Source organism: Galeopterus variegatus, unplaced genomic scaffold (genome assembly GCF_000696425.1).
Source record: "Galeopterus variegatus unplaced genomic scaffold, G_variegatus-3.0.2 Scaffold13094, whole genome shotgun sequence".
In the NCBI taxonomy this organism is placed as follows: domain Eukaryota; kingdom Metazoa; phylum Chordata; class Mammalia; order Dermoptera; family Cynocephalidae; genus Galeopterus; species Galeopterus variegatus.
The window spans coordinates 1-14,316 of record NW_007739205.1 but is presented as its reverse complement, the minus strand read 5'-3'; the positions used below and the strand labels follow the sequence as shown (position 1 = coordinate 14,316).

Genomic DNA, 14,316 nt, shown 5'->3' with positions numbered 1-14,316 from the left:
TGTGTCCCGGCACGGGAAGAGACAGGGCCAATTCACCCACTGTCCCTTGCCTTTTTGCTCTATTTGAGTCCTCAATGGATTGGATGATCCCAGCCCACAGTGAAATGGGCAGATTTCCCCTCTTTATTCAGTTCACTGACTCAAATGCTGATCTCTTCTGGAAACACCCTCACGGGCACACCCCAGAAATAATATTTTATCAGCTGTCCAGGTGTCCCTTAATCCAGTCAAGCTGACATAAAAATAACCATCACAGCCATCAGTCTGGCCACTGCCCATCTCTCTTCTCTCTTTCAAGAACAACCTCTTAGACTAGTGGGTCTGTACTGATGGGTCCTTTGACGACTCTCACTGACTTCTGCTCTTAGCAATCCACTGCACTTTCCCTCGGTGACTGTTCTTCACCTGCTAAACCAACCAGTGGCTTCTCCAGCCAGGCTGGCAGATTAGCATGGTGGTTAGGTGTGTAGACTGTCACCTCTAACTGCCTAAGCTCACAGCCTAACTCTTTTACTTATTAGCTGTGTGGCTTTGGGCTAGTTCTTACATCTGTCAGTGCCTCAGTTTCCTTACTTATAAAGTGAAGCTAATAAATGTGTTTTCCTTTATAAGGTGTAATAAAGATTAAATGAAATAAATGAAATGCATGTCAGGTGGCTAGCATGTAAGAAGGCTTTGATAAAAGTTAGCAAATGGTGTTATCATTATCATAACGTTCTTCTTTCTCTTAGAGTCCCTAGATACAAGAAGGCAGGGATTCAGGTCCCAGCTTTTCCTTTTATTTCCCAGAGTGTTCTGTGTGTGTGTGTGTGTGTGTGTGTGTGTGTGTGTCCTTGTTTTGAGACCGGCCGCACCGCTCTCAGCCAGTGAGCACTGTGAGCGCACTGGCCATCCCTATATAGGATCCGAACCAGCGGTGGGAGTGCTGCTGCGCTCCCAGAGCCACACTCTCCCGAGTGCGCCACGGGCTCGGCCCCCAGAGTGTTCTTTCTCTGTTCCTCATGGTGGATCCTCCTTTTCCTTTTGAGCAATAACTTGGGCTGTCCTTCTAAGTCAGATCTAGGTGCTCTTCTCTGTATGGTGCATTCCCTCTGGAAGTTCATGTTTTATTGTCACATTTTTGTGGGTGATCCCAGACCTTTACCACCAGTCCTGCTCTGTCCAGCCCTGCTGTCTCCTCCGTGCTCAGGGTACTTCGCCCGCATGTACCCTCTCCACCTTTCTTCAGTGCTTCCTCTGCCTCCCACCCCGTCCTCTCACTTGTCCAAACTCTGGAGCCTCAAAGTCATTCATCCTCCACTGATCCATTTTCCCCAAATACTTACTTTTAATTCTTCCTCCATAATAAAGAGGGAAATTGTCTACCTCCCTACTTATTACTCAGGAATGTTTGGGTGAATTTTCAGGGCATATGAAGAAAGATGCTCCACAAATATATTACACCTAACACTGAAGAGTTATGTTTTCATTATATTTTAAAAGTCATTCTCAATGGGACTGGAGGTGCACGGGCAGAGTGGCTGTGGAGCGATGGTTGTTCAAGCTGAGGGATGGGCTCCTGGGGGCTCATTATATTATTCCGTCTGCTTTTGTGTTTGTTTGAAATTCTCCACAATGAAAAGATTTATTTTAATCTAGTTGAATAATCCTTAAAAAAATTAAAAAGTGAGCGAATGCCATCTTCGCTCGTAACATAGGCAAAAGGTGAATTGCAGCCCTTTTGTGTTTGTTTGAAATTCTCCACAATGAAAAGATTTATTTTAATCTAGTTGAATAATCTTTAAAAAAAATAAAAAAGTGAGCGAATGCCATCTTTGCTCGTAACATAGGCAAAAGGTGAATTGCAGCTGTCCCCTCTGAGCCCATGTGCCTCCCAGTCCCCACCCAGCCTGCATCTTTCCTATTTCCTGCCAGGGGCTGTGTGCATTTGGAACCCTGTTTTACAGCTGTGAGAGAATAGGTAGGTAGATAGATACATATGTACACAGATGATGCCAGTCAACCAGTAGTCCCCACCCAGCCTGCATCTTTCCTATTTCCTGCCAGGGGCTGTGTGCATTTGGAACCCTGTTCTACAGCTGTGAGAGAATAGGTAGGTAGATAGATACATATGTACACAGATGATGCCAGTCAACCAGTAGCTATTAGTGTGTTTTCAGTCATTTCTTTTTGTGGGGGAGTAGGGGATTGGGTCCAGAGTCCACCACAGAGCTGCTTAGCATGACGGTTCATCTCTGGGTGTCTAGAATATACAGTCTAGTCTTCCTGCTTTCCACACTCCAGTTCCTGCTTGAGATTTATACAACTGTTGACATCTTTTCAGACCAGGAACCATCTGATCCAGGCGGTCAAATCTTTGGGGACTGTCCCGGTGGCTCCTCATTTAGACTTTGACTTTCAACCTCTAGAACTAACACTGGCCTCTGGTTTCTTCCCAGACTCTCAGAGTAGAATAAAATCCCATTCATTCCAATGTGGCCAATACCAAGCTCCAGGCAATGCCCAGAGCAGACTCCAGCTCTCGCTGATACAGGCAATTCTCTCCACCACCACCTCCCACTTGCCCTGCCCATCTGGCTGGGCTTCTAACTGGCTGCAGAGAGCAAGTGATTACAGAAGATTTAATAATTACCAACAAAGAAAATTAAAATTTGTTTGGTTTCATTTCTTTTGCCCTTAATAATTTGGCAATCTTGAAAAGATAACTGGGAAGAAAGGCTGGCTACTGAGTAATCAAAAACAAAAAAAAAAAAGGAAAGGAGAAAAGAAACAGACTTCACTTTTTCATCCACAAACACTCACTGCATGTCCGCTGTGTGCCCACTGCTGTTCCAGGCACTGGCAACACAATGGTGAACACAGCAATTGAATTGCCAGATCTCGTGGCACTTTCTCTCTGGCATAATCAAGGTCTGGAAAGATCATGACAAGAGAGATGCAGATCTGAAAATTCTGGCTATCAAAATATTCATGTAAAGATGGCTAAAGAAGACACTGTGAAAAGTAATAATAATAATAATAATAGTAATAACTACCACTTGAGTGATTACTACACATCATGGGTTAAATTGTGTCTTCCAAAAATTCATATGTTGAAGTCCTAACCCCCAGCACCTCAGAATGTGCACTTATTTGGAAATAGGTACTTGTAGATGTAAACAGTTAAGATAAGGTCATAATGGAGTGTAGACTGGACCCTTAATCCAATATGACTGGTGTTCTTATAAAAAGGGAAAATTTGGACACAGACGCACACTTGGGGAGAATGCCATGCGAAGATGTTATTATGCTGCCACAAGCCAAAAAACTACCAGAAGGTGAGAGGCCTGGAACACGTCATTCCCTAGAGCCTTCGGAGGGAGTCCAGCCCTGATCTTGAAGAACTGTGAGATAATAAAGTTCCATTGTTTAAGCTGCTCAGTTTCTGGTACTTCATCAGGGCAGCTTTAGCAAATGAATATACCATGTGATAGGTGGTGACTTAATGATTTACATAAATTATCTCACTAAACCCTGGCAACAACCCATTGACATGTACCATACCTCATTTACAGAATAAACAATGAGAGGAAGGTTAAGTAACTTGCTCAGGGTTGAGCTGCTTTAATCAAAAAAAGACAGTAGTATCCAAAGCTTGGGACTCACGGAAACTGGTCATCCACATTCAATCTACCCTAGTTGGGTAAATCTTACATCTCTCTCCACTCAGCTTTTCAATCTCTGTTCCGTCTCTCTGGTTGGCTTGTGCTTAAGATACGTCCACCTCTGGCTTGGTGATCAAACTGATGTATTTACCTGTTCTAAATCTATATGTTATGGAGTGGGCCGGACAGAGAAGCAATCGACACTCAGAGGGTTGGAGAGTCAGGTATTTTATTACAACAGTAGGCCCAGATGAGCTAACGTTCCAAGATCCCCTGAGCTTAGGTTTTACAAGGCTTTTATAGGCGGGCTCTTCTGCATATTCAAGTTTCAGTTTCTCAGCTCACGTATGGCTAAAGCAGCTGCAAGTTTTGGTTTCTCAGAATTCATGTGGTCTAAGCAGATAAGCAGGCATGGTTACAGAAGTGAGGAATGCAAGCAATTGATTAACAGCTAGACTGATATAATAAGCAAATATTATTTCAAAGGCAAAACAGTCCATTGAAAGAATTAATTTTGAATTTTTCCAACATATACAAGCAGAAGGACTTGGTAAGTAGTGATGTTTATGCTGTATACAGTAAATCCTCTCTCTTCACATACCAACAAATTGGTAGCCAACTCTCTCGGCCCAATAACATCTCTGTATGCAACTGCCAATATACCTCCCATGCACACCAGCCATAATGGTTCAGACTGTTCATGTTATTTGTTTGGTTAATTTGTGTTTCTGTCCAAGACTTTTCACTCTGCATGCACAGATTCCTTAGCCCAGACTGTCAGGTGTGTCCAGCCTAGAAAGGGGTTCTCAGAGGACAGGTTCTGAGATGGTTTAAAAGCCACTAATTGCTTAGTGAAACTGAATTAGTTCACATTTCTACCAGCAGGCCAAGAATTGGAACAAAATCTCTACAGACAAGCTTTCTGGAGTTTTAGGGAGTTCAAGGGGCTGTGAAACCGTGAACCCAACTTTGGGTTCATGGTCAAGTGTCTGCATTTCTTGCATTGTTAAGGAGGGGACATCCATAGCCCTGGACCAGGGAAGCAGTCACTGAATATAATTCATGCTCTCCTTAAGTATAGAGCCATCTTGGATAAAACAGAAAAAGACAATGAAGGGTTAGAAACAATGTTTCTCAAATTAGAATGGTCTATAGATATATTCTCTGTAAGATGCATGGGGGTGGCACAGGGTTCATTTTGTTAGTAGTCTTGAAAATTAAATGTATTACAAGTCATCCAGATGAGCAACTTTAACTCATCTCTAGAGGACATTTTACATTTTCAAAGGCACAGGAGCCAAGTAACACCGCTTTCATTGTCATTTGCTAATGGGTTTAAGAGCAGAAGTGGACTTGATATTGAGATAACATGTAGGAGCTGAGTGAAGGCTAGGTGACATGGTGTCATGTTACAAAAGTGAAGGTTTTGCAGTATTGTTTTGTTGTACAAGTGATTTAAGGAATTTTCATGGGCAATTTTGATTATACTCAATTTTTTTATTTGAAGCTGCCTTTAAAACTAACCACTATATAACACATTACTCCGCAGTTGTTTAAAAAAAAAAAAAGTAGTGACAGAATTACATCACCAAACAGGACATTAAAACATGGGCATGCCAAGCTCAAAAAACTTGTACTGTATCAGTTAAACCATAATCACACCATGAGTTATTTTCAGCAAAACATCAACCAAACATCAACCAACATGCTAAATTAATGTTGTCATTTTGCATTTTGCTGGGTTTGTTGTTTTTGTTGAGTTTATGGTGAGATGAAATATGTAGCTTATACCTTCATATGTTGGTATATACTTACCTTACAATACAATTAACATACTTTAAGTCCAACAATAGGGGTCTGTTGGAATTTATTTTTATTTTAAAAGAGTCCATAAATTACACTGGAAACATTCAGAGTTGACCAGACTAGTATATGAAAGGACGAAACATAAACTCATCCACATGGACATTACCAACAGTCCTAAGGGCTCATGGCCAAGAGGTAGGGAAGGAAGGAAAAGCAGAAATAAGATACCAAGATGAAAAAGACCTTAGGCCTTCAAGACATTCAGTCTAATGGGCAACATAGGGCTACAGCAGGTAATATTGATTAAGCACTAACAAGGTGTACATGGTGATAGAGTTTGAATGTGTTGTCCCCCCAAAGCTCGTGTCAAAATCTGATCCTCAGTGTGGCAGTGTTGGGAGCTCTTTGAGTCATGGGGGTGGATCTCTCATGAATAGATTAATACCCTCTCTAGGGGGGTGTTGTGAGTTCTCATCCTATTAGTTCCCACCAGAGCTGATTGTTTAAAGGACCCTGGCACCTCCCTCTCACTCACTTGCTTCCTCTCACCATGTGATCTCACATCCTCCAGAGGCCTGATGCTTTCCACCATGAGTAGAAGCAGCCAGAGGTTCGCACCAGATGCAGCTGTCCCAGAATCGTGAGCCAATTAAACTTCTTTTCTTTATAAATTACCCAGTTTCAGGCATTCTGTTACAGCAACACAAAAATGGCCTAATACACATGGACTACCTCATTTGAGGCTCACAACAACCCTATGGGCTAGGCAATATCATTCCCCCATTTTACAGATGAGGACACAGAGGATGCCATGGGCACCAGTTAGGTGACCTTAGGAAATCACATGTAGGAGGCAGCAAAACCTTCCAAAGTAGGTGCAATTTCATCTGGGTCTTTAATGATGACTAGGAGCTCACCAGTCAGCACCGAGGGGAAAAGACATTCCTGTCAGAATGAACAGTTTGTGCAGACATGAGAGCATGGAAAAGCATGATTTCTATAAGGAACAGCACAAGGGTTTAGATTGGCCCAGTGGAGAACACCGCCAGAGGCAGCTGCTTTGAAGGGGTTTGGGCCCAAACCCATAGCCCCAGCAACAGAATAAACCACATCACTGGATTGATCCTGTCCACACTAGTAGAAAAGCAGTATTTCCTCATACTTCAGAAACCAGGCTCCACTCTTCCAACCAGGGCCACCATGCACAGCTGTGCAGGTCACACACTCCACAGCCAGAGCCCCAGGTAAGTGGTGCTATTCACACAGCAGACATCACAGATATGTACCTCCATTATGACCGTTTCCTGGAAGGAGCAGTAAAGTTTCTGGTCCTAACAGATTCTGTATTTTATAACAATTTTCTGATGAATGGAAGTAAAGTATCTTGAGGAAGGGCATCTTTTCCTAATTCACACAAATTTGCTTATGCACTAGTGGTAGTAAGCTACCTATTACCACTTCTTCCTTCTGAACTGTGATGAAACCTACATTCCAACCTTGCACTGTGATTTTACTTGGCCTTTTCATAGCTCAAATGCATTGTTCCTAAACCTGCTTCAAGTAGTTAATACTCTTTCTTTCTCCTCTTATTCCATCTTCCCTACCTACCCCATTTCTCTCCCTCCTAGATCTGGACCTACTAACACTGTCTTCTAAGTCACAAGAGATCACTTTTCCTGGTTAATCTCATTTTCCAAAATTCAAATACAGCTTCCAAGCTGTCCATTGTAGGAACATGCCAGATCTGATGATCCAAGAAGATAGGAGGGCTCCAACCAGAAACTATTTATAGTACTCTCCCTGTTCTGCCCTATCTGTCTGGAACTGCTCCAGAAGCCTCCTAAACATCAATTCATAAAACTATTAACTTACATGCTGCTCACATAGGGATATAAATCACTCTGAGTCACAGTTGGCTCCTGCTTCTTTAACAGGCAGCCTTAGGTCGATTTAGATTCTAGTTAAATTGGCACCGCAGCAAGCGCCACTACAAAATTAACTCTAAAGTAGCACAAGGTTTCACCTTCAAAATCACTCTACCTGTTCTGTAAGAAACTTTGTGTAAAACTAGAAAAACATTGTGCAGAAACAATACAGGGCTATTTCAGGAGAGTGGCTACCTCAGCCAAAGGAAGGGGATAGGATGGGATGAAGCAGAACTGTTACCTGTAACTGTATACGTCTTTTTAACAAAATCTTCAACAATGACGGCAAAATGTTAACATGTGTTAAATGAGTGTGGTGAGTAGAGGATACCTATTATATTATCTTCTATTCTTTGAATATTTGAAATATACCATAATTAATATTTTAGAATTTGAAAAAGGGAAATGTTTTACGCACTTTGGCTGAAGATCACATTCTAATTACTCATCAGAGAAGTTTTAGGACCTTCTCTGCTGAAGCTGAAATCTTTGAGTTCTGACCTGGCCATACCTTGTCTCTGAGGTATAGTAATCATGAACACAGCTGCTGGTGGCTTGGAGGATTTTGCACCTCAGGCTGGGCTGGAGCTGCTATGACAAGAAGTGACAGTGCAGAGGCTGAAGTGGACCCACAGAGTGCTGATATGCGTCCCTCCATCCAGCTCTGGCTCCGCCACACCACCATCCCCATTGTTAAGGACTTCTACCAGGGTCGGCTTCTCTCTCTTCCTGGAAGGAGGTGTGTTTTTAATGATGTATCTATTCTGCCACCTAGCCTTCGAGGACATCACTACAGCAAAGCTGCTTTAAGCTGCTCTTGTGCAGATCTCAGTCTCACTGGACTTCCCTTATCTAGGGAGGAATCTGAGCGACTGAGTGCTTTCTTTCTTGAAGGTCACCATACCTTAGTTTGGTACCAGGAGATGAGGCAGCATTAGTATGCCCAGTTGTGCTGGCCTCTGAAAAAGGGACTGAAGTCAATGCCATGAGGTCTGTAAAATGGGATAAATGATATAAATAAGCCTGTCTGAGAACAGATGAGAACAACACATAGAAGAGAATGAACACAAGATTTTTTGCTGATTTCTTCATTTCCAACCAGAAGAAAATATAATACTGTGTGTTCTATTAAAAAGTTGAGAACAGATGAGAACAACACATAGAAGAGAATGAACACAAGATTTTTTGCTGATTTCTTCCTTTCCAACCAGAAGAAAATATAATACTGTGTGTTCTATTAAAAAGCCTAGTGTTCCCAAACTACGTTATCAGGCAACATTCTTGCTCTGAAAATCACTTAGAAATTCACAGAAAATGAAGCTTTATAAAATAAAAACAATATCCACCCTTTGAAAAGCTGTCCAGATAAAAAGAGGGCAAATCTTTCACTCAGTGCATTTCTTGAAGCTTGGTTTGGATATGCAGTTAATTTCTTAAAGGGAAAGGAGAGGAGTCATCTCTGTGGAAACGACACAAATGGATGATATTTAACTCCCCACTTCTCCAAAAAATGATGTGGTTGAAAGGTATCAAAGCTCATCTATGCCAGAGTAGGGAAGCTCGTGACAGTGAAAGCAGGTCAGCAGCAAAGGAGGCTTCTGGGAAGGAAACCTGGCCTCCGACATTTGTATCTGGCAAAAATAAATGAGCCCCTTCCAACTAACCTCGTTGATGCAAACTAGTTTTTTTTTCCCAGAAGCAATCTTCTAAAGGTGATTGTGAACAGATCTAAGCTTTCAGAATGGAGGGGAGGGTGAAACAGAATTGAGAAAGGCTCATTGGCACCCCCCCAACCCAACATCCTGTGGTAATGCCTTCCCACACCACCGTTTTGCATTAATTATGAACTCTCAGAAGCAAAACCATCCAGCCAGTCCTCCATCTTTGGACAAAATCACTCTGGACAATCTCAGGCTACTGAGAATTCTTTATTCTCTCATGCCCTCCAAGGAGGCCTATCCCAGGGGCCCTTAGACAACAGCCCCTGTCCCTAAATCCCTCATGACACAAATCCATTTCTAAGAGGACACAAAGATGGGTTGTTTAACATTCACGGCCTTGCAGAGAAGCCTTCCTCCACGGCCCCCTCTACAGCCCTATCCCAAGGACCAGCTCCCACCATGTTCTCTTCCTTCTTTCTCTCTACCCTTTCCATCTTCTCCATAAATCATCCCCTCTTCCTTTTACCTGTCCTCACACATTGTATTTTCCAGCCACTGGAAGCCAGCTAGACAAAAGGAGGTGTCACTGGAGGCCATCTTTCTTGGAATACAGGGGGCTGGAACTAGGCAACTCGTGTTTCTTTGGAAGTAGCACCACAATTCTCCATTCATCTTCAGTGCTACCAGTGAGCCTGGAGAGGGCTGAACTTCTAAGGTGGTGCCGAAATAGAAGCAGGGACCAGAACACACTTTTCTTGAAGAAATAACACATGATCTCTTTCGCTTCTAAAATATTTCAACCAAATTTTTGTATATTAATTTGCCCCTACCCAGACAGAAGGGAGAAGCAATTTGGAATGAGCCTTGCTGCTTTTTCTTTAAAATTGTTATATATACAGCTTCTCCCCGCTCTCCCAGCCAACACCTAAAACCCCTTTGGCAGTACCAGCAAAAGCACAACTTAAAACTTTTGCTTTGTTTTAAAATGTGCCTTTGGGCAAGCAGATAAGTGAGAAGAGAGATCAGGATTTGGGGGTGTTAACAGCACAAAGCAAGCTGCTTTTGAACAGAACGAGCAAAAGAAAGATTTTCTTGAAAGCAGTCCTCCAGAAAGAATTCTTATCAAAGATAAGGGTGCAGTCTAGTGGTAAACTTCATGAAATGCAGCCCCTTCTTCAAAGGAAAGTTAGAGCACTTCTCAAGGGAGGCAGAGAAATGTTAAAGGCATGACAGTTCCGCTGCAAGTGCTCCCCAAAGGGGCAGTGACAACTGGTCATTTCTCTTTGACCTGCCTGTGAAGTCCATCTCAAGGGAGGCAGAGAAATGTTAAAGGCATGACAGTTCCGCTGCAAGTGCTCCCCAAAGGAGCAGTGACAACTGGTCATTTCTCTCTGACCTGCCTGTGAAGTCCGTAGCCCACCATGTCAATTTCAGAAAAAGCTAAAATCGCCACCGTCCTCCTTTCAAGGTTTTAGTGTTCTTTCTTTTTACTAAGGAAAGAAGGGGTATGTAGTGTCCAAATAAACCGTCTGTGGTTTCGAGTGGCATAAGGTTCCTGGTCAGGATCTCTTCAGACCAGGTCCTGTGGCCCCGTCAGCTCAGATTCCTGGGATGTGCTTGGGGGCACCAGTTAACCTTATAACGAGGTCTCCCTCTGGGCCCTGCCCAATAGAAATGCCCCCTTAAAACAACATGGAGGTTAAGTATCAATTCAATTACTTTCCTTCCATCTAAAACCTCCCACACAAGCACACTTTAGGTCTCCAGGCAAGGTTTTCAGACTTCGCATTTCCTCCAAAGTGTCAGCCTCTGCAACTCACTGCTCTCAACAATGCTGTTGTACAACTGTCCTTTCCTGCACATACCAAACACACAATCACACAAAGCCTCCCTGGCCAATGATGTAGCTGAAGCAAGTGGCCACTTCTTGACCATATGACCAAAGACAGTCACCCACCAGCAACAGAAACACCCTTGATTAAATCCCTTTCCCCAGATTTTGAAAGGGAGAATCCAGGTTTTCTTTCTTTTTAATTCAGCTCACCACCCATCACTGGCCATCTCACACTACCCATGCCCCAAACACATACACACACACACACACACACACCTTACATGCTAGCTTAGACAGTCACTAGCAGACCGCTGTTTTCCAAAGCTTGGGAAGAATTTCTTGGGCAAGGTATAGATCCAGTTGGCTAATAAGAAATGCTTCTCTCCCTCCAGCCTGTGCCTTGGCTAGTTAGGAGATAGGAGGGAGGGGGAGACCGAGTTAACCCTCTTCATTGTGTTCACCCTGCTCCGAAGAACTCTCTCTTGCACCGGCCCCTCCACCTTCTCTCCCTCTCCGGAGCCCAGCCTGTCCCCCAAGCCCCTTTCTTACATTCCGCGGGGAGGAGGGCGCTGTTCAAGGAGCGAAGGGGAGCCCCGTGTGTCTAGAAGGCCTCTCCCCACCCCCACCCCGTGTGAGTTTGCACTGCAAAGCTCCTTGGCATCCTTGCCTGGGCTGGGTGTTGGGAGCTCGAATTGCAGCTACAAACTGGCTGGCAGCCAGGGGCCGTCTATTTAAAAGCGCCTGCTCGACCGGAGCCCGTAGTCTCTTTGGAAACTTCTGCCGGGGAAAAGAGCTAGGAAAGAGCTGCAAAGCGCTATAGGCTTTTTCCTTTTTTTTTTTTTTTTTTTCCTTTTGTTGTTGTTCNCCCCAAAGGGGCAGTGACAACTGGTCATTTCTCTTTGACCTGCCTGTGAAGTCCATAGCCCACCATGTCAATTTCAGAAAAAGCTAAAATCGCCACCGTCCTCCTTTCAAGGTTTTAGTGTTCTTTCTTTTTACTAAGGAAAGAAGGGGTATGTAGTGTCCAAATAAACCGTCTGTGGTTTCGAGTGGCATAAGGTTCCTGGTCAGGATCTCTTCAGACCAGGTCCTGTGGCCCCCTCAGCTCAGATTCCTGGGATGTGCTTGGGGGCACCAGTTAACCTTATAACGAGGTCTCCCTCTGGGCCCTGCCCAATAGAAATGCCCCCTTAAAACAACATGGAGGTTAAGTATCAATTCAATTACTTTCCTTCCATCTAAAACCTCCCACACAAGCACACTTTAGGTCTCCAGGCAAGGTTTTCAGACTTCGCATTTCCTCCAAAGTGTCAGCCTCTGCAACTCACTGCTCTCAACAATGCTGTTGTACAACTGTCCTTTCCTGCACATACCAAACACACAATCACACAAAGCCTCCCTGGCCAATGATGTAGCTGAAGCAAGTGGCCACTTCTTGACCATATGACCAAAGACAGTCACCCACCAGCAACAGAAACACCCTTGATTAAATCCCTTTCCCCAGATTTTGAAAGGGAGAATCCAGGTTTTCTTTCTTTTTAATTCAGCTCACCACCCATCACTGGCCATCTCACACTACCCATGCCCCAAACACATACACACACACACACACACACACCTTACATGCTAGCTTAGACAGTCACTAGCAGACCGCTGTTTTCCAAAGCTTGGGAAGAATTTCTTGGGCAAGGTATAGATCCAGTTGGCTAATAAGAAATGCTTCTCTCCCTCCAGCCTGTGCCTTGGCTAGTTAGGAGATAGGAGGGAGGGGGAGACCGAGTTAACCCTCTTCATTGTGTTCACCCTGCTCCGAAGAACTCTCTCTTGCACCGGCCCCTCCACCTTCTCTCCCTCTCCGGAGCCCAGCCTGTCCCCCAAGCCCCTTTCTTACATTCCGCGGGGAGGAGGGCGCTGTTCAAGGAGCGAAGGGGAGCCCCGTGTGTCTAGAAGGCCTCTCCCCACCCCCACCCCGTGTGAGTTTGCACTGCAAAGCTCCTTGGCATCCTTGCCTGGGCTGGGTGTTGGGAGCTCGAATTGCAGCTACAAACTGGCTGGCAGCCAGGGGCCGTCTATTTAAAAGCGCCTGCTCGACCGGAGCCCGTAGTCTCTTTGGAAACTTCTGCCGGGGAAAAGAGCTAGGAAAGAGCTGCAAAGCGCTATAGGCTTTTTCCTTTTTTTTTTTTTTTTTTCCTTTTGTTGTTGTTCCTTTTAATTACCCCCTCCTCCTTTTGCACCCTTCTCCGGACTTCACGCAGAACCTGCGAATTTCGAAGAGGTGGTGGCAGAGTGAGAGAAAAGAGGTGTCAGGGTTTGGGTTTTTTTCTTTTTTCTTTTTTTTTTTTCCGATTTCAACACTTTCTCCCACCCTCTCGGCTGCAGCCAACTCCTCTTACCTGTTCGGCGGCAGTCGCGCGCCGCTGGCAGCGGAGGGTTAGAAAGGAGAGGGGTGTATTTTAGATTTTAAGCAAAATTTTGAAAGACAAACCCATCTTTCTCCCCCACCCCCTTCTCCATAGCCTCTGAGCTCTCGGTGGTTGGTTTGGGGGTGAGCAATTTTGTGGCTTTTTCACCCTACAATCCTGACCAGAGCGGACTTGGGGGTTCCTCCGGTCTCCGCTGACTCTGCGTGCACCTGGCGCTACCCGCTTCCCCCCCAACCTGTTGCAAGTCTTTAATCCTTGCGATTGGGACTTGCTTGCAGGCACCCCAGTCCTCCATCTCTCACTACATTTTGCAAGTGTCTGGAGGAGGGCACCTGCTCTACCTGCCAGAGATTTAAAAAAAAAAAAAAACTCCCTGCTCCCTCTTGGCCCCTTTCTCCCTGCTCTGTCGCTTTCCTGCCCCGCCCCGAGGTAAAAGGGGAGACTCGGAGAAGATGGTGCTCACCGCGGTCCTCCTGCTGCTCGCCGCCTGTGCGGGGCCGGCCCAGAGCCTGGGCTCCTTCGTGCACTGCGAGCCCTGCGACGAGAAAGCCCTCTCCATGTGCCCCCCCAGCCCCCTGGGCTGCGAGCTGGTCAAGGAGCCGGGCTGCGGTTGCTGCATGACTTGCGCCCTGGCCGAGGGGCAGTCGTGCGGTGTCTACACTGAGCGCTGCGCCCAGGGGCTGCGCTGCCTCCCCCGGCAGGACGAGGAGAAGCCGCTGCACGCCCTGCTGCACGGCCGCGGGGTTTGCCTCAACGAGAAGAGCTACCGCGAGCAAGTCAAGATCGGTGAGCGCGCTCGGTGTGCCAGGCACTTCCACGGCGCACGGGCGGGGGACACGGGGCGGGCCGGGCCGGCGCGCTTGGGGCAGCAAGTGGCTTAGAGACCGGGGAGGGTCTCTGCCCCTCGGAATTGGAGCCCTGGCCGATCTTGCTCCCCTGGGCTGCTGTTTAGAGGAGCCTCTGCCAGATTTCGCTCCTGCTCCTTTCCCCTGCCCCCACCCAAACCTGCCCCTTCCCCACCCC

General features: G+C 45.5%; 1 protein-coding gene across 1 annotated transcript; it reads left to right on the top strand.

The window, feature by feature from the left end:
* Positions 1–13,000: 13,000 nt before the first annotated feature.
* LOC103581457 (insulin-like growth factor-binding protein 5) lies at positions 13,001–14,079 on the top strand (the record flags this gene model as incomplete). The annotated part of the gene is made up of 1 exon (XM_008563284.1): positions 13,001–14,079. A coding segment is annotated over exon 1 (334 nt), but the record flags the coding sequence as incomplete, so codon positions are not given.
* Positions 14,080–14,316: the final 237 nt, after the last annotated feature.